General features: G+C 38.6%; 1 protein-coding gene across 2 annotated transcripts in view; it reads right to left on the minus strand.

The window, feature by feature from the left end:
* ARID5B (AT-rich interaction domain 5B) overlaps window positions 1-25,756 on the minus strand; it is a 217,739-nt gene that overhangs the window by 10,276 nt on the left and 181,707 nt on the right. For both annotated transcript variants that reach the window (XM_063133076.1, XM_063133077.1), the window contains 2 exons: window positions 23,046-23,143; window positions 3,876-4,074 (listed from right to left, as the gene is read on the minus strand). In XM_063133076.1, coding sequence (XP_062989146.1) covers window positions 3,876-4,074; window positions 23,046-23,143 — 297 coding nt within the window. The remainder of the gene's footprint in view (window positions 1-3,875; window positions 4,075-23,045; window positions 23,144-25,756) is intronic.

Genomic DNA, 25,756 nt, shown 5'->3' on the forward strand with positions numbered 1-25,756 from the left:
TTTTTTTAAATTAAATACTTAAAAAAAAACTTAAAACTTCAAATTCTGTGTTTTTAGATTTTTCTGGTACATTGTACAACTAGACCTATCAGCATACCAAATTTAAAGTTTCTAACTCATCTGGAAGTGGGTAAACATTTCTGGACATACATTGAGGCAAAAGGTTTTGGATGTGCACTGCCCAGAACTATGGGAACAGTCCAGGAAAAGGTAGTTGCAACTAACTCTCCGAAAGCAACAAGTGTATTGTACTTCTGAATAAGACTTCCTCAAAACGAGCAATTTATTGCACGCTCTTGTTGGCCACTCACGGAAATTTGCAGGTCTATTATCATCATCATCATTATCATCATCATCAATATTTATATACCGCTCAATTATCTAACACAGATTCCAGAGCGGTGAACATAGGTATAAATAGTAAAAGAAAAATTGTAAACCACCCAGAGAGCTTTGGCTATTGGGCGGTATAGAAATGCAATAAATAAATAAAATAATAAAAAAATTAAAAAAGCAAATTAAAATTGTTCAGTTCAAAAAAAAAGGAACCAGAAAAACAGTGTCTAGTCAATTGAAGAAGGCTTCTCAAAACAGAGTTGTTTACAAGAGGTGCTGGAAGCACATCCTAGTGCCCCTCCAGGGGCAGAGAGTTCCAGTTATACAACTTCATCAATGTCCAGGACATTTCTTGCGCTATCCCCTAGAAATCTCGCTTTTAAAAACCCCCAGAGATAATGTGGTAATATCTTGGAAGTAGGGGGATCTCCCAGTTTGTAAACTCGGGTTTGCGCTATAATTCTGGCACTAGATGGCGCATTCTCATTAAAGAGAATGGAAGTGAATGGAGTATGCAGAGATAGGAAGTATTCAATTCAAACCACATGGCTGCCTGTATAATTGAGCTGATTGTAATCCCAGAAAGAAAGTGGAAACAGAAAGCTTTGGTAAGGCAGTGGGATTTTTTGTAGAGAATCTTATTGTCTATTGATTGCATGAGATTTAGTTGCGTGCAACTAACATTTGCTGGGTTTTTCCTGTTGTCTTTTAAAACTTTCCAAACCACCTAACAAACACTAACTACAAAGGACACACATGTGGAACTTCTTCCCTCTCCTTTGTATACCAGGCTCCGCAACTGCAAGAAGAATTTGGTTCACAGTATTGTCGCTTTCCATACCTGTGTACAGTTCATTTTTCTGTATAAACAGAGATAGTTTGAACTTTTCAGGAATGCCCCAAATCTCAACATTTACTTTTAATTCTTAAGATTTGACCAAAAAATATTCTTGGTTTGGAAATTCAATTTCAAAAACAAAAAGGCATAATGAAAATATAGTAATACATGGGGTTTTCACAAACAAGAGAATTAGCAATATAGTTTTGGAACATATAATAACTGATTTTGCAATAATTAAAAGCTTTGCAAGGTTCTTGATGAATTTGTGAGAATTTGATATTAAAAATAACCACATTACACAGTCTGACAGAAGAAAGAATTATATTACTATGTTCTTGCTGTAGGAAGCTCACATAATTGCATTTTGTGCTACACACTTTCTACTCTCCATCTAAGAACTTGACCTGTGACACACATAAAAAATAACTGCAGTTTAAGACACAGGAAATTTGAGATACCGAACGACAAAAGCAAGGAAGTTCAAAGTTTAGATTGACACTCCATTGCTAGCTTGTTACGCTATGCTTAGCTATTGCAGCACATGTGGTATGTAACATAACTTGCTGATCCAACCCTCCTGCAATAAATAACAAGCCATAAAGGGATGAACGAGGAAAGGAATGCTAGACTTAACTTTGTATTTCCTTGCTTTTGGCAATTTCTGTTGCAATCTTGTTATTGCTTAAGCAAATCTGCATAACCTCTTTTATGTCTCTTTTAATCTTTTTCTTAATATGTCTTGGTTTACAATTAAATTAAAAAGAAAAAAAAAGCCCATTCTAAATACTCAATTGCAAAAACTGTGCCAATCATAAATGTGAAAAATATATTTCCAAGTCAGTGTTCTCCCTCTCACATATCCCCAACACAACCTGTGTTCTTTCTGGAATTGCTCCTCATTCATAACACTGTTTACACCCCACACTCCAGTTCTGCTACCATTTAACTCACGCTTTATGGCTCACCTGGACTGGTATGCTTCCCCCTCCCCCATTATTTCAATATAATTCAGTGGCTTTTATTATACTGCCCCCACAAGGTAAAATTGCAAACTAAATTGTCCTGAAAATGATACTGTAGAGAGGGCTGTGCTGTGATAATTTGCAGTTTTATTATGTATTATTTATTTGATTTGTACCCGACTTTTCTACCCTCAAAAATGGAACTCAAGGCAGCTTACAATCACAAATAAAACTTGATTAAAACAAGAATAAAACAAACATAATAAAACACAACAATAATAGAATAAACATCTAACCCATTGGACCTGCTTACACAACAAAGGCCTGTTTGAATAAAAAGTTCTTTGCCTGCTGGTGGAAGGACAGCAGAGAGGGAGCAAACGCAGCCTCCCTCGGCAGGGAGTTCCACAGCCTCGCTACCAAGAAGGTCCACTTACTCATCAACACCAAACCTGCCTCTGAAGTCGGTAGCCTTGAATGAAGGGACTTTCCTGAGGATCTGAAAACCTGGGCAGGCTCATGTGGGAGAAGGTGATATTTCAGGTAGCCTGGTCCCAAGCCGTATAGAACTTTAGAGGTCATAACCAGCACTTTGAATTCAGCCCAGAAACAGACCGGTAACCAACAAAGCTGTTGCAACAAGGGAGTTATATATGCCTGGTAACCAGCCCTGGTGAACAATCTGGCTACAGCATTCTGGACTAGCTGAAGTTTCTGAATAGTTTTCAAAGGTAGAACCCACATAGAGTGCATTACAGTAGTTCAAATGGGGTGTAACTAAGGCATGGATGACTTTGGCCAGATCAGACATCTCTAGGATGTTTACTAGCCTCAGCTGTGTAAATGCACTCCTGGCGACCGCTGAAACCTGGGCATCCAGGTTCAAGGAAGTCTCCAGGAGTAACCAAAACTGCAAGCCTGAGTCTTCAGGGAGAGCATAACCCCATCCAGCAAAGGCTGAATCCCCATTCTTTGATCTGCCTTTTGACTGACCAGGAACACTTCTGCCTTGTCTGGATTAAGCTTCAATTTGTTTGCCTTCATCCAGTTCATTACTGACATCAAGACACCAGTTTAGAACCAGAAAAGGTTCCTTGGGTAGTGGTACCAGGACACTTTGCCACCACCACGACCAAGGGGACAAAGGGGATGGGGAGATACAGGAAAAAAATAGCAAATTGTGGCAGCAATTTTCCTATGTCAAAGTAGTTGTGAAGATCTGGATTTAGGCTGCCCAGTAATACAGATACTCTCACACAACGGCTAAATAGCCAGAACTTATTACTTGCCCTCCAGAAACACAAAAGTGAAAATATTATTGATTATAATTCAGTTCCTCTGAATATACTGAGGAACGTTTTCCTAAACTTCTTTCTAATGTTAGGCTTTTTAAATGCACATATGTACATAAAACATTCGAATGATTATTTGCATATTACTAGATGCCTTCATAGTATCAACTCAGGTTGTGCAGAAATGGGACTTTTTCTGTGTGTCATCTTTATACAGATACATATTGGTTACATATACATCGGGACACACATGTATCCATTCTCATAGCTCTTTAGAACATATGACCATGTCAGTAAAAATTAACATGGGACTAGCGCTTATAAAAGAGAATTCCTGTTAAAGAGCTCTGGTTCAAAAGATGATTTCTGGACATTATGTGATCAAAGAAGCCTTGTACAAACAAAAAAGATAAGAAAGAAGAAAAAATAAAAGACGAAACTAACCTCAGGTGCATCCTGGAGTTTCTGTGCATTGTCTTTTTCTTTCTTGCTCTTTTGGTTTTCATTTTTTATGCGTTTTGTTCCAGACAATTTCATCTTACTTTCCCCCTCTTGGGTGACATTATCTTGTTTTCGAGGCTTCACAGGAGGTAGTGGCTTATCTTCCTCTCCTTTAATAAATCTTTCATATGGCAGGATTAATCTAAAGAACAAATAATTGATCAGTTCTAGAAGTTCTCACAAACAGGGAAAATAAATGTTTTGGCTATAAGGCGTTCATTGTTAAAAACTTGCAAAAACTGAAGATACGAATGGTAAAGGTCACAGATGTGCATTGGAAAGTAGCTGTTCCCCCCCTCCAAATGGTTACTTAATTGAATTAGTGGCCTGGTTTGCACATCATGATAATAGTTGATAAGCAGCATGTTCATGCATGCTGCCCAATTGGGAGTGGCTAAACTAATCACCAAGCTTTTGTTGGTGGTAAGTTTAGCATTACATGCAAACCAGTAACTATGGCTTGTCTTCTCCCCGGCAAGCCAGAGTCATAAGCCGACAGAACATGTAATACTAAGGAAAGAAAAGGAACCTCTCAGGCAAGCACTTGAGTCATTGCTGACTCCTCGAGGGACGCCTGCTTTCGCTGACGTTTTCTTGGCAGACTTTGTAGCAGGGTGGTTTGCCATTGCCTTCCCCAGTCGTGGCTGCCTTTCCCCCAGCTAGCTGGCTCGGAAGGATAGAAGGCTGAGTCGACCTGAGCCGGCTGCCTGAGAACCAGCTTCCGCTGGGATTGAACTCAGGCCGTGGGGAGAGTTTCAGCAACAGTAACTGCCGCTTACCACTCTGTGCCACACGAGGCTAAACAAAGGTTTATATTTGTTTCCTCTGCCTACTGGGCCGACTAAAGTCAGAAGCTCCCAAAAGAAGTTCCATATACATCCTGGAGGTACATTAAATAGTAAATAATCACAACTGGGCTAAACTGGAAAACCCAGGATGGATTCTTAGAAGAGATGTGCATGAGTCTTTGGGCCTTCAATTCGGTCAACCCAAATCTTAGATTCCCACAAGAGATTTGAGATTAGACCCACCACCTTTTCTTCCAGCCCTTGCCTCTTGATGCTTCCTGCTCTCTCCACTTTGCTATCCCTCTGATACCTAGCATGGCTGCTTATTATTATCATCAGTGTAAACATACTACATAGTGATACTTGCATACTTAAAAAACACAAGCACAAAGTAAAGCAGGCAAGGGTGGGAAGGACTTCAGCAGGAGTGTGCACAGGACCCAACCTCCCTCCCCTGATGTATATGACACCTGCAGTCATTTCATGAAAGCCTGGTCATGCAGAACTTCTATTATGTTGGACTACTGTGAATGGGTCATCAGGAATCCCTTCAATATCTAGTGGACAAAATATAATTCTATCAAAACAAAAAATGGGGTGTAGAACATTTTTACCAGCATGAATTTCCTCTTTATGGAAAATGGAAGTGTGATGGGGCACATTTTATCAGTGAACTTCTCTTTCTCTAGGAAAAGAATAAAGAGAGGCAAGCAGTTTTTGCCAGGAGGTAGTTGGCACAGAGGACATGGCTCAGGGAAGTAAAAGGTTTTTGTTTTGTTTTTAAATCAAAGAAGTTTAATTGCAGAACTTTGTCTTCTGAAGTGTGCAAAATTGCTTTCGAAGAGAAAAATAATAATCAACGCTTCAATCAACAAGTTTCCCCTCCACAATGTGGTTCTTGATCCAAAAAGGGAAAATTCACCAATGTTATTAAAAGGAATGGTTTGCATTACAATCTGAGTTTCAGCGTCAGTGATTAAAGTTTTTATAATACATTCAACATGATTAATGAATGACTCATAGCAGGAATAATGCAAGACTGTGATTTTTTTAAAATATAAACGTTTATATGGCAAACGTGTATTTTTAAAAGGTATCTGTGAAGAAAATGTACTTTGCCTTTTAAACAGCATTAATCTGGTCAAATAGACTTCCTTAATTATAGCTTAATCTGAGAGTTTAAGGAAGAAAACGCTTTTGCTCAGACACAGATTTTTTTATTTTTTTTTGTCATTCCAGAATCAGCTTTGAGTCATGCAGTTTTGATTTAGATGTTAAAACACAGTTTGGCTTCAAGAGAGCTGGGATTAGCTTGCTCGCGATGATAGTATTTCACATTTTAATAAAATACAACATAAATTATGTTAAAATATAAACCTAATTTATGCCATATTAGAAACAAAATTCATTAACTGAGCATGCTCTGACATGGGTATGTGCAGAGAGGCGTGAATAATACTTTTGAGCCCTGAATTTGGCAGCCGTCCAGTAATGAAGCTAAGCAATGCCCATGGGGAATATTGGTCTTCAGATCCCATTACAAACTGAGTTTAAACATGTTACAGCTGCTAAAACTGAAAACGTCTCTCTCTATGCATGCTTAGCAAAATAATACGGACTTTGCCAAATACTTGCTTCCCACTGTAACATTACAGTTAATGTTTATGTAATAAAAAAAAAGAAGCATAACAAGGCAGAATAAGAGGGGGGAGGGGAGAAATACGATCTTGTTCATACTTGAGGCTGCTAAATTTCATTTGTAACAAGCACAAAATATTCAAGGCACACTCAAACATCTTCCTGTGCCTGGGACTGTAAGCAAAGGAGGCGAGGTTGGGTTTCATCCAGAGCAATATTTATATCTTTTCTGCCATGTGTTAAATATTTAAAGAATCAGATTTAACCAAAATACATTTTTTGTGGCAATAGTTGTTAGCACCGCAGAAAGGATTGTTTGACTTTGTTTGGTTGCCATGGGAACATGCAGCCCATTTGAAATCTACATATTCCGTTGGTAAATGTTTCAAAAGCAGCTCATAGCTTTAAATTAGAGGATGATACTAAACCATCACTAGCCCTTTTAATAAAATATTCTGTGTGATTATTGCCCTCACAGTTAAAGCACGAACAAGGCCAGACTTGACAAGATTAATCACTGTTAGCGCTCTTTCTGAGGAACCTTTTATGGCAATTTTAAATTTTGACCACCAAAAAGAAAAGAAAAGAAAAGAAACCCAAACATTCTACCTCTTTGTTGTCATATACATCCCCAGAACTCATTAGGTCCAGGGATAATTAGGAATCTGGGCTGATGAGAGTTCAACGCTGGGAGTATGTTTCCATTTTAGTCATTTTTCACTGAGCTCAGCAGTTGGCAGAGGTACAGTGGCAAAAAATACATTTTGCATAGCTGGTCGAAGGCCTAGAGCCAACAGCAGGAAATCTGGAATTAAATGTTTCTTGTATCTGGAGAGAGGCATGACTAAGGTAAAAATTGAATCAAAACACAAGGATGGCTTGTTCTAGGGCAATAGCTTCCTTTCCTTTTACATAAAATGTGAATACAATCCTACAGCAATGAGGTGGTGGTAGTGGTGATTTTTAAAGCAAAGCATAGGTGAATATGCATCATATTTATTTATTTATTTATTTATTTATTACATTTCTATACCGCCCAATAGCCGGAGCTCTCTGGGCGGTTCACAAAATCATAAATTTTAGGATTAAAATGAAGCTAAACACCATGAACAATCGCAACTTGATGGAGAGGTTTCTATTGGCTAGAATTTTCATTGAGGTTTTTTTCTCCCTCTTCAGTTGCTGTGTCACGGTACAACATAATTGCCCAGAGGATGCGATTTTATCATTTGATTATTAGAAGCTGTTATAGAGCAATAACGCTCACGGAACATTCAGACCTTCAGCTAACGTACTATTAAAACATCACACACACAGTGTACTTAAGCAACTGTAGGTCAATACTGCCCAAGACAGGAAGAATGTGGTTCTTTGCTTTACAAATACCTCCACAGAATGCAACATGCCTGAAATTAGCAGCTTGATTTTGTGTTAAATAGCTGTCACTCAGCAGAAGATTTTGATCAACCTCTGTATGAGATAAAAGGAGGTGTTTCACAAACATTACCAGAAAATGACCCAGAATGCATATAAACCCACAACCCCCACCCAGATTAGATTTGAAAAAGGTTTTCATTTCACAAGAAGTAGGGAGAAGAGTCCACAGACTCTTAAGAAGCAATTCTGCGGAAATAGGTATATGGCATGCATGTCAATCTAACATTTGATGATGATGATGATGATTACAGTGCCGCAAACTACGTAACTTCTTTGAAGAGTTTCATATATAGTTTATGTCCCTGCCCCCAAGGAGATTCCAATCTAAATTTTAACAAAGGGGAAGAACATAGATAAAAGGGCGGGAGAGGACAGGAAGGCAAGGGTATTTATTTCCAAGTAACCCAATGAAGGTTGTCTTTTTTGTCAACACCTTTATTGTAAGTGTAATTCATATATTCAGATTAATTGAATGCATTATTTATAGAATAATTAACATAACTATAATGTGTAAACAGTCATGTATTAAAGAACAATCCTTCTGCAGGCAGCAGATTTCTGAACAGCACGAGGCTATTTTTCCCCTCTGGAATAATACAAGAATAACATTTTCCAGCCCAGAGCAGAAACAGTAGGGAAGTATTTGCCATCAACTGAGCTTCTGATTAAATTCAATGGCTATGAAAAGCAAGATTATCCTTTTTAAAAAGTATAAAATAAAGGCAACTTTAAAAATCAATACAAGTTGGATGAACAAACCAGTGTTGTATTAATCCTGACTTAGTACAAACAGAGATCCATTACATTTAATTGTAGCTATTTTTCCCTCTCTTTTAGGGAGGAAAAGATTTTGTTTAGCTAAATGTTGAATTAAGTAATAGTCCCTTCTATTCTGAGTTTTTAGCTTTCTATATCCTCTGATGTAATGAAAAATTCAATGTACTTCTCCGCAACAGAAGTCAGAGGTCATCAAATCTATTACAGTAATGTAAGTAGTCTGGCTTTCCGCCAGCCTTTTAAAAAGAATGGGAGGTGGGGGAAGAGAACCATGGAGGCAGATAATGTTATATTTACAAATTCTAAAATCCTCTGGGGACTTTGTCTCATCTCCAACAATAGGCAGAAACTTCATATTAAAAAAATGTATTTCACAGCATGTCAAACATGTCTTCATCATTAGTATTTCATAAAAGGCATTAACAGAGGAAAAACCACACATCTTTTATCCTTCATTAGCCAGCATTCTTCCTTCATGTCATGGGAAAAATGTAACTCAAAATCTTTTTTTTAAAGTGATAACTACTAATGTTTCATATACTGATTAATGTTTGTGCCAAATAATTACTCTTTTAAGCCAAAACTCTGTTTCACAGGAAATAGTAGCACACACTATTTATAGTAATAATAATGAAAGGGGTTAGAAGAATGACTCCAGGAAAAAAAATGCATGAAAGGAAAGGAAATCAGGAGTCAAGGCTGCCAGCTCTATCTTTAACCATTCACTGTGGCCTGATTCTTGTGGCATGATTAGCACTCAACCCCTGCCTCTCTGCTAATGTAAGAATGTAGAAACCACATGGGAAGAAAGGGGTTGTGCGGTAAGAATATGGGGAGGAACATAGCTGAATCATAGAGAACATGCTATGCATGCACAGGGTCTGAGATTCAATCCCTGACATCTGCAGTTCAAAGGATCAGAGGAGCAGATGATAGGAAAGACATCTCTCTGCTGAAACGATAGATAGGTGGTACCAATCAGAGCACACAATACTAGGTTAGGCAAATAATCAGCTCTGAATTGGCATAGAAGAGTTTCCTAGGTTCCAATGCCAATGCAGTCACAGCCATTTCAGCCTCTTCTTCCATTACTGGACTAGTATGATGGACCATGGGGAGCTAAAGGTTCTAAGATGAGGGAGAGTTCCAGCAACACGAGTTCACACTTCCCTATTTGTTGGGGTGGCTGAGCATGAATACTCCTTTTTCCCTCTCTGATTGTTCCCTGTTTATTGGTTGTTTGGGACTGTTTTCTAGCAATTCCATTCATCTCTGAGGCAGGGCAAGAGGGCACTCAGTGCGCGGCCCCTGGCACACAGCCTCCCATTATCATCACAAGGTTTGCTGAGTCCATCTGAGAATTCAAGACAAAAGTACTAAAGGGTGAATTGAATTAAATTAAGGGCTTAAAGCTCCAAAACTTAAACCAATTGTTCTAGGGTAGTTTAACTGACCTCAACAGGAGTTATACCGCTGCACCGAAATTTACCTCTTTAATGAGAAATGTACAGTTATACTTCCTGTATGCCAGCTATGGTTCCTTATTGGAGTAATGTATGGAAGCAATCTAAATTGCAGTCTTAGTTATCCATCAATAAAACCAGTGTAACAATAATCTACTTCATAAGGTTGGTGAACTAGAAAATATTTTTCAATCCCTGGAGAGAATACAACACAAATGTGTAAACGATGAAATAAATGTTCCCAATAGCTTATGGAACTAGCTAGTTATTCCAGAGGTTTAGAGATATTCCTATGCACATCAGCAATTAATCTCTCCACTCCCCCCCCCGAAACACACACACACTTTCTTTTCACCCTGGAAATAACCCAACCCCTTAGCAACCAAGATTAATAAGAGAAAGCCACTAGTACAGCTACATCGGTTCATCATTAGCCACCTGCTTCCTCTGAAAATCTTGGAAGAGGAGACTCTCACAGACAAGCTGTTTAGAGCTAAGTTGTGGAGGTGGGCCATTTCTTTCAGAGGGGAAGTTGCTATGATCTTATAAAACAGCAGTACAAGCAGGAACATGAAATGTGTGCCTAATAATTTTCACCCTTTAGTGTTTCTATCTACGTGAAAACCAATACAATGAACAGCACTCTAACTATCAAGAAGAACTGTAGTTTACAACAGATTAATAACACTGGGACTGCATGTAATAACACATGCATGACTGTTCTCTCCAGGACAGTATTTCCTAAAGGGGTTGTTACAGCAACAGAGTTTGGCCATTTCTTCAAATGTTCATGTTAGCTCCAGCCACTGACCTGACAGTGCATCTCTGTTTTTAAGACATTTTATCTTCACAATACTACATGGGCTCAAGAGAAGGGCAATGCCACACTGAATCTCAAAAGTAGTTGAATTTCATAATTCTACTATTTATAGCTTGCAACCTGTATCTGTGTATCACACATTGAAATCACATTACATAACATCAGGATCAAATTGATGGGGCATATTAATATGGATACCTGAATGTCTATAGCCCATGCTTAGTAGGATATGTGAATGGTTGGCACCGACACTGACACTCTCTCAAGGTGCTTCTAACACTCTGGCATCCAACCAAAGCTAAGCATTTTAAGGTCCCATTGATTTTGATTGAGAGATTTAATTATATGCTTAATTTTCCCATAAAAAGCAGTGCAGCTTCAGTTTTATTCTCATGTACCTTCAACCCACATTATAGATACCTCATGTATGTATTTGGGTGTAAGTGTAAGTACCTATACATGATTAGTTCAATGCATGTAAATCTGGTAATGCTCAACCTCCATCTCCCAATTTTGCCAAGTAATGCTCACATGCTATTGGGCTTACATGCATTGGATTGTACGTAAGGGGCACACAAATTATGCCCAGTGTGTATATGCAAACCATGCTCAGGGCAGGGCATGCCTGCCCGATCTACTGCCTCACCACACATGGAGGATGTGCATAAAAGGTATGTGAGTCAAGGACTTCAGTACTGATATTTGGCTGCATTGTTCCACTTGTATTAGCAAAGCAAAGCATGTCCTTAGAATAGGATCTGCACTGTTAATAAGTCTGTAGCAAGGAAGGCGTTCAACATTATACAGGCAAGGGTTGTATTTCCTCCATCTTACTCAAAACCTTGGTACTCATTCCCAAAGCAAGACCATCAAAGTTAAACTTCCAAAAGAATGGTGCTCTCATGCACAAGGAAAACTTGTACTGATCTAACATGTATGACTGGCAAAACCAACCAGGGTGCTTTGTTCCCAAACAAGATCTCCTCATTGCTTGTGGAAAGCTCTCCTTATTCCTTTGTTCAACCCAGTGAGAAGGTTACCAGGTACTTCTCATAGCACCGAAAGGCAGAAAAGCCTGTATGTAAAAGGAAGTCAGCTGGATTTAAGTAATTTAGTGATTAGGGATGGCCAGTTGATATCAATATGCTGTTGAATTGAAAACCTAAAGAGGTAGTGTAAAAGGTTACACTATTAGGTGGAAAATTAACCTTGCCTAACACAATCCTTTGGCTTCCATACAAGGTAGATATGAGTATTGCTCAAGTCCAATTCTTCTTATCTCTTTTTCTTAAGTAGATTCTCAGCATTCACTAATGATGATTATCAAACTTCTTCAGACTATAGCTGTACCAAAACTTTTCTGCTTTCTGTTTTTGATTGGAAGCTAAATAGCAATTTCTGTAGAGTGCGAATTTCTCTTGATTTTTTTTTTTTGGCCAATATTTATTTATAAATCCTGTTTGGTGTCATTATTTTTCCTAGCTGCCTACTACTTCAGCACACCTTCCCCACCCACCCCCACTGCTTCTTTTTCCTCCTTGGTTTAGTCAGCCTGGGTGATCTCAACCAATCAGGGATCATGAATTGAATGGAATGATATGCCATATAGCCAATCCAACAGCAACCTAAACAAATGTAAGGTTTTGGCAAGGGGTGTTGAAAAATAATAAAAAGGGAGATGTGGTTTACAGCGTTGCCAAACATGTCTGTGAAAAACCCTGAACAATTTCAGCTCAGCTCTAGCTACCTAAACTCAGGCTACCTAAACATGGTTCTATAAAACATGTCTGTTTGCTTTCTAACATCTTAGGTTAATTTGGAATCAGGTTTTCAACAAATTACAATCTGGTGACTGGTCTGCTTATGTCTATAAAGACTAGAGCTCTCCCTCAATGACTGGACAAGATGCCCAGAGAATGGAGAAAACTGATTCTTGTGACTTACTTTTAAATCCATTCACAATGGCTGGACAAAAAGTAGTCTAGCCAAAGGAAAGGTCCTTCTTTAAAACAAAAACAAAAAAAAATAACAAAAAAACCCATCACCTCATACAGGCCTGGTTCAGACCACACGCTAAACCATGCTGCTTAACCACAAAGTGGTGTATTCCCTTAACCATTTTGTGGTTAAGCAGCATGGTTTAGCGTGTGGTCTGAACCAGGCCATTGTTCTTACTACCAGCTTTCAGACTGTCACCAAAATTGCAAAACAAACTGTGAACAAGTATTGCAAAAACACACAATGTTCTAAGAGATTCTGACTACAGATTTAAGAATCTACTTTAAGGGGTAAACAATTGCATTCTTCTGTCACTAGATACTTTAATTTTAATATTTTTTTAGTTGTAGGAGAGGGAGGAGAGAAACATGCTTTCAGACTTTTCAATAGTTCTTTTGTTAAAGCATCCATTACTCACATAATTGAAAAGATGTTTGTTCAGTGGCATGCTTGAGAGTACAGTTATTTAATCTTAATGATAAAGCCCCGAGGACAGAAGTATAAGTAGAAACCCTCTTGTTATTTATCAAACAGGGGGGGAAATGCCAAGGCAAATAATTGATCCTCAAACACTTGCTTGGTAGAAAACATGCAATGCAATTCACAGATTGCAGAGGTTTTCTTAGAGACTGTTAGAGGCCCCGACTCCTGCCAAAGTCAGATCAAGTAGTATTAGAGGCCTGAGGTGATCACTAATTGTTATTTTAGATAATAAGTTTTTTATTAATCTGTTTTTAGTTACATTTGGCGGAGGTGTTTCACTTCCTTGTGAAATTATATTTATCTTCTTTTGCAAGATCAGCTTGCAATAAAGAAGCAGATACAGGTTTTCAACAGGATGGCGCTTGAAGGAGAAAGTTTCGCCTATGCAGGGCACCTATTCGCTAATTCCTGTGATGCCACAAATTCATTGACCCATCCACCCCTGCCCCCTGAAGCAGTTCGCTGGAGTCCTTTCTTCTTTTTTTTAAAAAAAATCCATTCATTTAAACAAAAAACTAAAGTGAAAAGATGAATGCATAAACAAATAAACATAACACTGAGTTCTCTGAAAATAAAGAAGCAGTGCCAGATTTAGGAACAAGCCAAGTAAGCCGTGATTTAGGGCCTAATATTATGAGGGGCCTCTTAATACGTTGGAGATAACTAAGATTTATTATAATTGAAATTGCTTTGGCTTAAATAACTGTTCATATAAAAACCACCACCAAAATTCTGAACCCTTAGTTCCCCATCCCAATCTCATCAACTTCACTTCCACAGCTGCTGGACTACTCACATCATTCACTGTTTGCCCAAACTCACCTCAGACCTCTGAGGAGACAATGGCAGCTCACCTAACAACACATTTTTCCAGTCAGTTTCAGGCATCCTTCTCCTCACTACTTTCCCATTCCAACTCCTCCATATACCACCACACAGGCCTGCAGCCAGCCTTGGTGTTCTGAGGGGAGCCACAAAATTTAGAAGGGTGTAGAATTTCAGAGGCTGTGCCCATATGTGACCCCCATGGTGACTTTAAAAAACATATAACATTAAGCCTTTTTTCATCCATGACGCTATCCACAGCTGACAGTTTTGCTCTATGCACTTGGTTTTAAGTCTTTGAACTTTACTTTTCTTTTGTCACTCGCAATGACCAATATAGATAAATGTAGGCTTCAATCCTATGTCCACCTGGGAGTAAAAACCAACAAAGTTAGTATGACAAAGAAAAGCCTGCTAGATGTACTTTACATCATAGAATAACACTTGATTAATTTTTGTCTCAGGTTGTTTTTATACTCAATAGCCTAAATCCAAAACTTCCTATTAATTATAGTAGTAAAGATACCCTTAAGAATTTTTATACAGATAGTATAATCTTCCATTTTCTCTTCTAGGAGACCAGCTAATAGTGCTTACAGATGCCTCCTTTGATAAAGTTATATCTAAATTCTTTAAGCAACCTGAAAACTTTTTGGTTGGAATACTAGACTCTCTTGTGTATTACATTACTTTACAAGGTAAGAATATGGCTTTACAGCTGCCCGTTTCTTTTACAGGAACCTGTTTCTAAGGCCTTAATTTGACCTAACTTAGTTTTGTGAGTAAAAATAGATTTTGCTTTTCATATTGTAGGACAGGGATATTGGAAGAAGAGACATTTTGCCTTATGCAAGAATCTTATTGGCAAGTTTAGTTGGCTATTCTGTAAAAGCCAGCATTTGAACTCTTCAGATGCTTTACAAATGAATAGTTTAAAAGCAAGACAGATTAGCTGATTATTTTCCATGCCAGGATTCATAGTTGTAAGACTATGAAGATCCAGCTATAAGGCTGAAAAGAGGCCTCCAACTTGTTCTCCAAAGTATCAGATTACATTTTAAAATATAATAAACCTCTTGCTGTTATGGCTGTAGAATGAGGCCCTTTAAACCAAGAAATCAGTGTAACCAATAAAAAGGACCATCTGTCTGAGTATGCGGGGAGTCCGTAACAATAGCTTTGAGGTGTCAATTACCCCATTCATTTCAATAGGTCCTAATCCAGATGCCTATGATATTTTAAATGTCAACATTGTTAACCGACATCAGTGCTTATTAGTGCATGTAAGAAAGGAAAATAACCATACCAATGTGAATAACTTTTTCAATGTGTCCCAAAGTGGATGAAGGATGACAAAGCACTAGAGGGGATGAGATTTTGGGGCGGCATAGAAAAAGGTAATATTCAAAGTTAGCAGCATTTAAAATTATATAGTAAGATTGCTTGTGGGGGGAGGATAATTATTTTATTGTCCTGCAAAGAAAGGTCCAACAGAGGCTGTGTTTCCAAAGTATGGGAGATATACGTAAAAACAGCAAAATGAGGGAGACAGGAAAGGAATATTCTTATAGACAAGTAAGAGAATGTATTAACATGCAGCTAGGATAACACTGCCCCACATGTCTGAAAACAGCACCTTTCTGCAAACAAATGTAGGAAGTTTGGACACCCTCCAAAGTAATCCGTGAAAATCAAGGCTAACCAGGGTTCCAGATGAATTGAGATTAGAACTACACTGACCAACACAACCAAAGGGTTATGGCCTTTGCTGATATTGGATGGCGTCTTTGTAGAGTTAAAGCACATTAGCTCCCAAACATTCTCCTCAGAACTTTGCTCTGCAATGTTTAAATTTATTACTTATTCCAAACATTTCTATACCACCTTTCTGGAAAAACCAACCAAAGCGGTTTGCCAAAAAAAATAAAATATTTCGAATAGTCATCAAAACTTTAATGAATATTATTAGTTGCAAAATATTTTATATCTGTATCACATAACTTTTGGGCATTTGATTTTAGTATAACATTTAAGTTTGAGATGTGATTTCAATATTTCAAATTTGACAGAAGGTGTTTGATAGTTTTTGCAAACTGGCATGCAATGGTATTTAGTATTTCATAGCTGGCATGCAATAGTATTTAATATTTGTGTTTCACAGTTGTTACGCAATGGTGTTTGACAGTATTTGATAGCTGGCATGCAATGGTATTTAGCATATCACATTATTCAACAGCTTTTGCTTTTGAGATTTTATTTATGAGCCTTGCCAATTGATATCAAGAGATGCCAATAAGTCTAAAGCACTTGAATTTTGAAGAAAAATGGAAAATACAAGCTGCAATTCCAAAGACAAACATAAAGACAACAAATAGTCTTGTGATACCTTAAAGACTAACAAACTTTTTCTGGCATAACATTTTGTGGACTACAGCCCATTTCATCAGATGCATGGAGTATTATGGAGAGTTTCAGGTTTGTATACAGATCTGGAACCCCATGTAAAGAAGCAACCATCTGCGCAGTCCAACACCTGGCAGAAATTCTCTAAGACAAGTACTGTTGTCAGTTAATATAAAAATGTTAGGGTAATTCCACAGCAGATAGAAAGCAGACATTTCGTATGCAAATAGTTCAAGATGTCCTGATTACTAAAGAAGCTTTAAAAAAGGATGCTTGTATTACTATTGTTTGAAACTAAGACATGAATTCGACAATGTCCTTTACAAAGTGAAGGTGCAGAAGATGTGCTGGTCCCTTTAAGGAAAAGAACCTTACAGGAAATGAAGATCAGAGCAGGAAGTTGCAAGAGAGAATATCATAAGGGTGAAACTACATGTTATATAGTAAGTGTGTAGCACGACAATATGTACTTTTTTCAATGTTAAATAATTGCTGCAGGGGGGCAGGTGAAGGACCAGGATTAAGATTGTAGTGCATGAAGAGATGGCTTTAACCCTTTCCCACACACCAGTCCCAATTAATACCCCCCAGCTACTATTTGGCATGAGAAGTTACCATTGACACCAATGGCAGCTTCCCTGTGGTGTCAAATCGAAGTGAGGGGATTTTCATTGGGACCACAGCTCAGAGGGAGAGGCTCAAACGATCCTACATGGTTTGGGTCCAGGTTACCTACAGGATCACCTTCTGCCATGCAGTCCGCCCCGCACACTCAGGCCGTCTGGGGAAAACTTACTTCAGTCAGCCAAAACTAGGCTGACATCTGCTACCCAGAGGACCTTTTCTTCTGTCCCCCCAGATTGTGGAGCAGCCTGCCAGAGGAGATTCATAAAATTAACTGTCTCTCTCTCTGTGATTTTAAGACAACTTTGAGGACTAGCCTTTTCCGGCAGGCCTACCCAGATGAATGTGAAATCAAGAATTTTTAAGATGTGTTGATTCTTGTACTAATGTTGTTCCCCGCCTCGATCCAAAGGGAGAGGCGGGTAATAAATTATTATTATTATTATTATTATTATTATTATTATTATTATTATTATTATTATTATTATTATTCCATACTGTGCAGTCTCTATCCTGATCCCCTCCTGAATCTGCTCTTTAAAGTTGAAAAAACATACATGCATCAGCAAAGTACCTTATGAGCAGAGGATTGTGAGAGTTTCACCTCTACACACCTTAACTAACCTGAGATTATGGGAGAGCCAGGGACCTCAATAGACAGAAGGGGCTTGCGGGTTTCCCTTTCATACACTTCAATTATACAAGGATTGGGGAAGGATGAACAACCAGTATAAGGATATGTCCTATATACATGTGTGTGAACTTTTAAAAACAACATTCCTAAACCATTCCTGTGCTTCGGTATCCCTAGAAGTAAATCTTAATACTCTGTGTCAGGCAGCATTACAACTCCTCAGATTTACTTTTCTGGAAACGAATGAACAAACAACGAAGGGGGGAAAGCCCTCTTGTATAGACAATTTATAGAAGTATGCATGACCTTAAAGTGTAATTTGTTTCCTTTCTAATTACATTTTGTTTAGGAAATCTGAGCTCTCACATACATCATGAAGTATTTCCTTGTAATCTGTTTTGTTTTTAAATCCCTGACAAAAATCACAACATCCTGCTCATTTACAGAATTATGTGTATTTACTCAGGGAAATTAAAGTCGAGCATCACACATTGTGCCTGTGTAGAGATAAAAAAAATAAAACCCCAAGTGAAAACCACAACTGATTTGCAATCATTATTCCTGCAACATGTTGTGAAGAACACCCTTCTAGGAGAAAATTGACCATTTCCAATGCTTTCTAAATCCCTGATGATACAGAATAGAGAGGCAAGATCCTGACAGTGTAGTGTTAAGAATGTCAGAAATGCAAATGTGTGTTGCTGGAATAAGAAAGGGTCCATTAGAACCACTTCATCTCCATAAAGCAAAGCACATACTGTTTTTACTTTATGCAATCACCCAAGGTAGCTAACTACAGTGAAGAATTAAAGCCTCATGACCAAAATAACAACTTGTACACTTTGTATGTGTTGAGTCATGTACATAGCAACAGCTCTACAATGGGAAAACATTAATGCTTTTTATATTGGTAATCATCTGTAACACAAGCAATTAAGTACAGTACTAATGGACTATGGCCAAGAGCCTGGTACTAATATTAAAAACTGACAGAGATGAATAGGTTTGGAAGCAAAATGGGGCTGACAAAGACATTTTTATGAAGTGCTTGGTCTGATTTGATTTAAACCAATCAGAGAGGCAGGTTCAGACCAGTCAGCCCTACAGCGACAATAATGCATTCATGGGCATTATACAATTCCTGCTACGCTTTAAATAAAAACATCCATTGATTCGACTCAGAGCAACCTGCGCTTGCATTATTGCACTCATTAATAAGGCAAAAGCAGGCCTATAGTGCATATCCAAAATAACACTTAGTGAACCCACCAGCAACATTGCCTTGTTTAAAAATGAAAATGTTTACTGGAAGTGATCCACATACAATTAAAAAATGACAGTCAATAATGCATTCAAGTCATGTTCACTCTTTCTTTTTGTGAGGGGGCGCATACGCACCCTTCAACAATACAAGCAGGGGGAGTTATGAGTAATTTGGTTGTTTTAGAATCACTTAAAGATCAGAGACGGGGAAAGCTTTTTATTGTCAGACCATCTACCCCAGTTTCCCCCAACCTGGTGGCCTCCAATAGCCACGCTTGTTGGGGGATGATAAAAGTTGTAGTCCACCACTTCTGGAGAGCACCAGGTTGGGAAACGCTGAACAAGTCCAATACTCAATTTGTTACTACTAGCAGTTCTTCAGCGGCTCAGATAGAGGTCTTTCCTAGCCCTGATACCTAAGAACCATTTGTTAAAGATAGCAGGGATTAAACCTGAGGCTTGAGGCACTGCTAAACAAGTGTGACATAGCACTATTCCTTTCTAGTCCAAATAATTAGTAACAGATTATTCAAATGCTCAGAAAATTATGTGAACTGTAAATCCATTCTAATACTGTTTTTACATGCCAGTGTATTTTGGGTGGGGCATCTGCCAATTTTGCTTATCAAAATTAATGTCCAAGTTAGTGTCCTAATTAATTAATTAATTAATTATGGAATTGTTTTATATGTTATTGTAAAGCGCCTTGATGCCAGAAATGGTGAGGCGGCACTATAAAAATGCTTTAAATAAAATAATAAATAAATAATCAAGACCGGGAGCGCTCCAAATGGACTAAATACAGACATGTCCTTTCTTTCCTAAAATTTATTCAGAGGATTTGCAAAATGCTATCCAATACGACGAGGCAAAGCTTCCTGAAAATACTGAATGACTTTCCAGTGTGAGGCACTATCAAACTCATCAGAAAGGTACATCAATTCTTTCCCGATTTTCTCTCATTTTTTTTTTTTAAACTAGCGTACATAGTAGGCCTTGTACTGCAGAAAAAATAGTGTAAACTACAGCTTGTTTTGCCACCATTTTAGGAAAACCTAGTTGAATAGTGAATTGCTCCTGAGGATAAGCAGAAACACAGCATCATCAAAAACGGAGAACTTTTGCTGGTAAAGTAACATCCCAATCCAAAACTGATGGGACCCAATTCACAAAACCTGGAGTAGAAATGGACAGATCAGCCTCTTTCTGTTCCAAGTCAGTTTCATAACTCCCTTCTGTCCCATTTCTGCCCTAATCTGCAGTTTTTTAAAATACACACAAAAGAATCATATTTAAATATACATTTTCTCACAAAATATGTATTTCTGAACTTATTTTCTCTCCAAGTACTTATTTCTAAAACGTATTTTGTCCGTTTGGTACCTTTTTTGAGCTTAGAAGTGCTTCACAAAATTTGGATAGGTCAGAACTATGGAAAATTATTGTGTTCTGATCCATACATTGGTCAGGCATGAATCAGGCTTGTTCACCTCGAACTGTGAACTGAACAAAATCCTCATGCATCCCTAACTAGGAGTACAGCATAAGGCACCCATTACTCCTAAGTCAGTTCTCAGGGAACAAAAAACAGAAACATGAGTCAGAACAGCAGAAGCGTCACACCACCCTTGATTAACCCTTCAAAGTATGGGAGTGGGGTTCCCAGATGTGAGCCCCCGAACACCCTCTGCCATTTTGGCACACTGAGGGAAAATTCATGCCCCACTAGTGCCTGTTTGGCAGGGGTGTGAAGGGAGGACATTCACACCAAACAACTCTTTCTCTGTCTTCCTATTATACCCAAGACATGATCAGCACAGAAGATCAAACTACATGTTAAGCACATTTTAAAAACAAAATACATACCCCTGACCAATGTATTTTTCCAGGAAAAGCAGACACATGCTGAATCAGGATTACAGCAGGTATGGATGAAAGGTGCTACATGCCCCTGAGGATGATCCCTGCATGTTTGCGATTTCTGGAAAAATCCAGTGACCAGTGAAACATGCTTCTTAAATGTGTGCTGACCTTAACACAGGAACTGGATGACCCCTCTACCTGGCCCTTCGTGGGCCAGATGACATGAGGGGGCATGGTTACTCCCCCCCTTACATCATTTGGTTCCTGGCCGAAATGAAAAATTCCCAGGCCGGGGAAAGCCCAAGAACACCAAAGCCATGTCCCCAACCAAAGCACTAAGCAAAGAGAATTCCCATTGCTACCTTTCATGAACGATGGGCCAGATGGGGTGGCGTAGTGTGCCTTAACATGTACTTTGACTCTGAAAAGGGCCTTCACTCTGGACCCATCTTCTATTGGGGAACCAACACCGCCCCTCCCATGCAGGCAGTTGCTGAATATGTTCTCCCCCAACCCCGCAACCCTATTTTAGAGGAGGTTAACGAAAAGCAGGTGAACTGAGGCAGGTGAACCAAACTCCCATTGAAATCAATGTATCATAAGCAACTGGATAAACTAACATAGCCCACTGGCTATGATCTAAGGAGCACACAGAGAGAGTAGTTCTTGATGGCTCCCCATGAATACCAGAAGTCCAAGGGCAAATCTACACCAAGCAGGATATTCCGGTATGAAAGCAGTATATAAAAGGCAGGAGTCACACTACTGCTTTATAGCGGTATTGAAGTGCACTGACAACTGTTGGGGCCCTTGACATATACCATATACTGCTTTCATACCACTTTCATAGTGTTATATCCTGCTTGGTGTAGATGTGTCATGGGCCCCAACAGTTGTTAGTGCACTTCAGTACCACTATAAAGCAGTAGAGTAAATCCTGCAGTGCACTTCAATGCCACTATAAAGCAGTAGTGTGTCTCCTGCCTTTTACAGTATCTACCGCTTTCATAGTGGAATATCCTGCTTGGTGTAGATGAGCCCAGAAAGTAAACAGTCTGACTTGTAGTATTCAGGGGGAGACATTATGAACTCTTCTTATCTGTACAGACCATCATCTGTATAGATCCAGTCTAAGTCCTATTTCTTAGCCATGCTAGAACATGAGAGAAAGCTGTTATATCTATCTGTCCATCTATCATACAAATCAGATTACCACCTTAGAATTTAACCATTGTCCTATATGCAATATATCACCTTCCTTCTATCAGTCTGGCTGATAGCTAATGCTTTAGAAAAGGCATGTATGTCAAAAAAGCATGCAGTGCTGTAAGATGGTGATAAACAAACACTTTCTTGGCCCCTACAGGCAACTAGTTAGTGATCTGGAGCATGAGATCATATTGCTCATTTCAGAGCTTGAAAGCACACATATTTTATTAATGGCCATATTTTCTCAAAATTCTTTTAAGGAAGCATCACGACCATATCATGTTATCAGATGTGCGTTGGATACCCAAGCTTTGGAAACTATTATTAACTCAGGGTACAAAATCAATGCTTATAAAACAGCAAGTCTGTTGCACTTTAGAAAGATAAATGGTTGTCAGCTGCAGGAAGAAAGGAGAGAAGAGAACATTAAAGGAATATGGAAGAAAGGGTTTCCCCCCCCCCTATAATGGGATCATCCCAGTAACTTGAAGACTGCTACACATTGCTCTATTTTCATATATTGTAGAATGATTTTTAAAAGACAATAAATAGCTCAAACAGTTATCACCATATCTTCCTCAATTCATTATCTGTTTTGCTTATTTGTTACATCTTCTATATTAGAGAAGCTTTAGTAAAATGAAAGTATGAAGCAGGAAGGAATCAGATTCCGAGCTTGTTTGCTTTCCTATTCGACACACACAGAGAGAGCTTTAAATTACAGCATATTATAGAACTAAACTGCTGGTAGAATATTTACTGTGCCTTTGTAAGAGGCCTTCTCACTTCTCCCCCTCCCCACCCCCAATTCTTTACAAAAGGCTTTGAAGGCCCTCCAAATTAATTTTTCTCCTTTATTAAACAAGCATTTCATATTTGTTATCTTACCTTTCATAATGCCTACGAGTACATGTGGCTGCACTTGTGCTTCCAGGGTTACCACCTAATTCATCATAAATATGTTTCCATTGTCGACGGGCTGTTATCTGTAAAAGTGGCAATGGAAAATTTAATCTTACATCTTTACAGATTTGTGTGTGTGTGTGCAGTGTTTGAGTTCACAGCAACAAATATATATGCGAGACATTTAGAACAGCATGTATTACAAAGCACTGCTAAAGCCTCTGCAGAATAGATTGAATGTGTATCTATGGCTCCTTTTAAAGCAAAAGATGACATTTTATAGATTTGTTTCACATAAATCTTTTTTTTGGGGGGGGGGTTACAATTGGGTTTTACCGCTGTCTCATTATCAAGCCATTTTACTATTTTGTGTGCGCAATTCCTTGAAAAGGAACTTCAATCAATTGAGGGCCATTAACCATCAAAATGTATGCAGACAAATCCCTTGGTAAATTATGAAAATGAATCTCAAACTAAGCACAAATAATGATTACATAGTTATTTTAACAGTTAGTGAAAATGAATCCATTGCAAAGCCTTAATCCATCACAGGCTCCCCTAAATCCACATAGAAACACAGTCTGTGTAACTCTATATGTTACAAGCTGTTTATTTTCATCCGTCTATGTCAGTTAAATATATAGATCAAATGGTAATGAAATCCAAACACTCTCCAAGGTTAATATCTGAGCTATGTCCTATATTTGACTAAATGGAAGAAAATAAACATCTTATAAAGTATTATGTTCCATGCTATCGTTTCTGGGAGGTGGGAGAGGACAGAAAATAGTACCGATATAATAATAGACGGAAGGGAAGACCTGGCAAAATAATTGTTTTGAATGCCACTTCATTATTTTATAGAGCCTGCAATATTTTAAAACAAGGAAGAAAAACAGGAATAAGAGAAGCAAATTAACCCTTTATTGGCTGCAATAAATAAAGGGGGTTGGTGGAAAATTTCAGAGAAGGGTTTTTTAAAACCTGTGGTTGAATTTTGTCATTTTTGTGGAATGCTGTGGTGCTTAATATATTCAGGCCCGCAGGCTTCTTTACAGTTACCCACAGTGCTGCCGATGGAGTTCACGAAGGAGCCGAAGGCAGCAATCAAAAGAAAACAAATATCAAAACTTGCAATCTGGGGGCCTATAATTTTAATCTAAAAAAGAGGAGATGAGTGGAGCAGTTAAATATTATAGGTTAAATGGCGCCTTTCCTGCTCTGCATAAAGATAAAACGCTTCCTTTGCAGAAACCAGGCTTCAAAAGAAAAGACATGTTATTTGGTAATGTTATAATTTCAGAGAAACATCCTTGAAGCTTATCTTTGTTTTGTTCTCATTAGACATAACCACCACCTACTTCTAGCTGCAGATTAAATCAAAATGCCTATTTGTTCATCTGTAGCATGAAATACCTCAAACTTTGATAAAGCTGCCTTATATGTGGGCAAATTAAATATTCAGTTACAACTTATCTCCAAAGGGTTGGTTTTTTCCCTTCAACTTGAAGGAGCAACTGCTTTACCATAGACATTGCATGTACGCACACCATAATCCAATCAATGATCCCCCTCCACACGCTGTAGGGATGTTGGGTGCATAGATCAGCTGTTCCTCGCCTACAATCTCAAACACATGGAGCGCAACTGCCAACCTACTGGTCTGCTTCCCATATGGGAAAAATCCACACAATATGTCTGTGCATCTGTACATCTACAGTTCCATTTATGCATATGCTACGCACTATACATGCAGAGATGCGCAAAATGGAACAACAGGGCAAATTAGCCAGCTTCTCTTCTTAGGGCCCATCTACACCAAGCACGATATTCCATTATGAAAGTGGAATGAAAGTGGTATATAAAAGGCAGGATCTACACTACTGCTTTATAGTGGTACTGAAGTGCACTGTCAACTGTTGGGGCCCATTGACACATCCCATATACCAATTTCATACCACTTTCATAGTGTTATATCCTGCTTGGTGTAGATGTGTCATGGGCCCTAACAGTTGTCAGTGCACTTCAGTACCACTATAAAGCAAGTGTAGATCCTGCCTTTTATATACCACTTTCATACCACTTTCATAGTGGAATATCCCACTTGGTGTAGATGAGCCCCATGTCTAGCCAACCTAATTAATATGTAAATTTGTATCTGAATAAAATGTACTGCCATCTTGTGCAGAAGTAGCCCAGAGTATTTTGTACTTAGAATAGTTAAAGGGAGAAAGGAGACTTAGGAGAGCCGGTGTGGTGTAGTGGCTAAAGTGTTGGACTGAGAGTCGGGGATCCGGGTTCTAGTCCCCACTCAGCCATGGAAATCCACTGGGTGACTTTGGGCCAGACACACACTCTCAGCCCAGCCCAGTACATAATCCAGAGGAGGATTATGTACGCCGCCTTGGGTTCCTTGGAGGAAAAAAGGCGGGATATAAATGCAATAATAAATAAATAAATAGGAGAGTTCATGTCCCTCATGCGTAAGGACAAAAGCTAGGGTGGGACACCCTCCAACTACAAGTGTCCCACCCCAGCTTTTGTTGCATTATTCCCAACCACTGCCTTCCTTTATTTAGGTACCTCATGTGTAAGGAGACATAGGAGAGTTCATGTTCCTCATGTGTGGGGAAAGTGTGCCTCATGTGGAATAGAGAGGAGAAAGGGGATGTTCCAGGTATCAAGCCAAACCCTTG

The sequence above is a fragment of the Elgaria multicarinata genome, chromosome 8, assembly GCF_023053635.1.
Source record: "Elgaria multicarinata webbii isolate HBS135686 ecotype San Diego chromosome 8, rElgMul1.1.pri, whole genome shotgun sequence".
NCBI classification, from domain to species: Eukaryota; Metazoa; Chordata; class Lepidosauria; order Squamata; family Anguidae; genus Elgaria; species Elgaria multicarinata.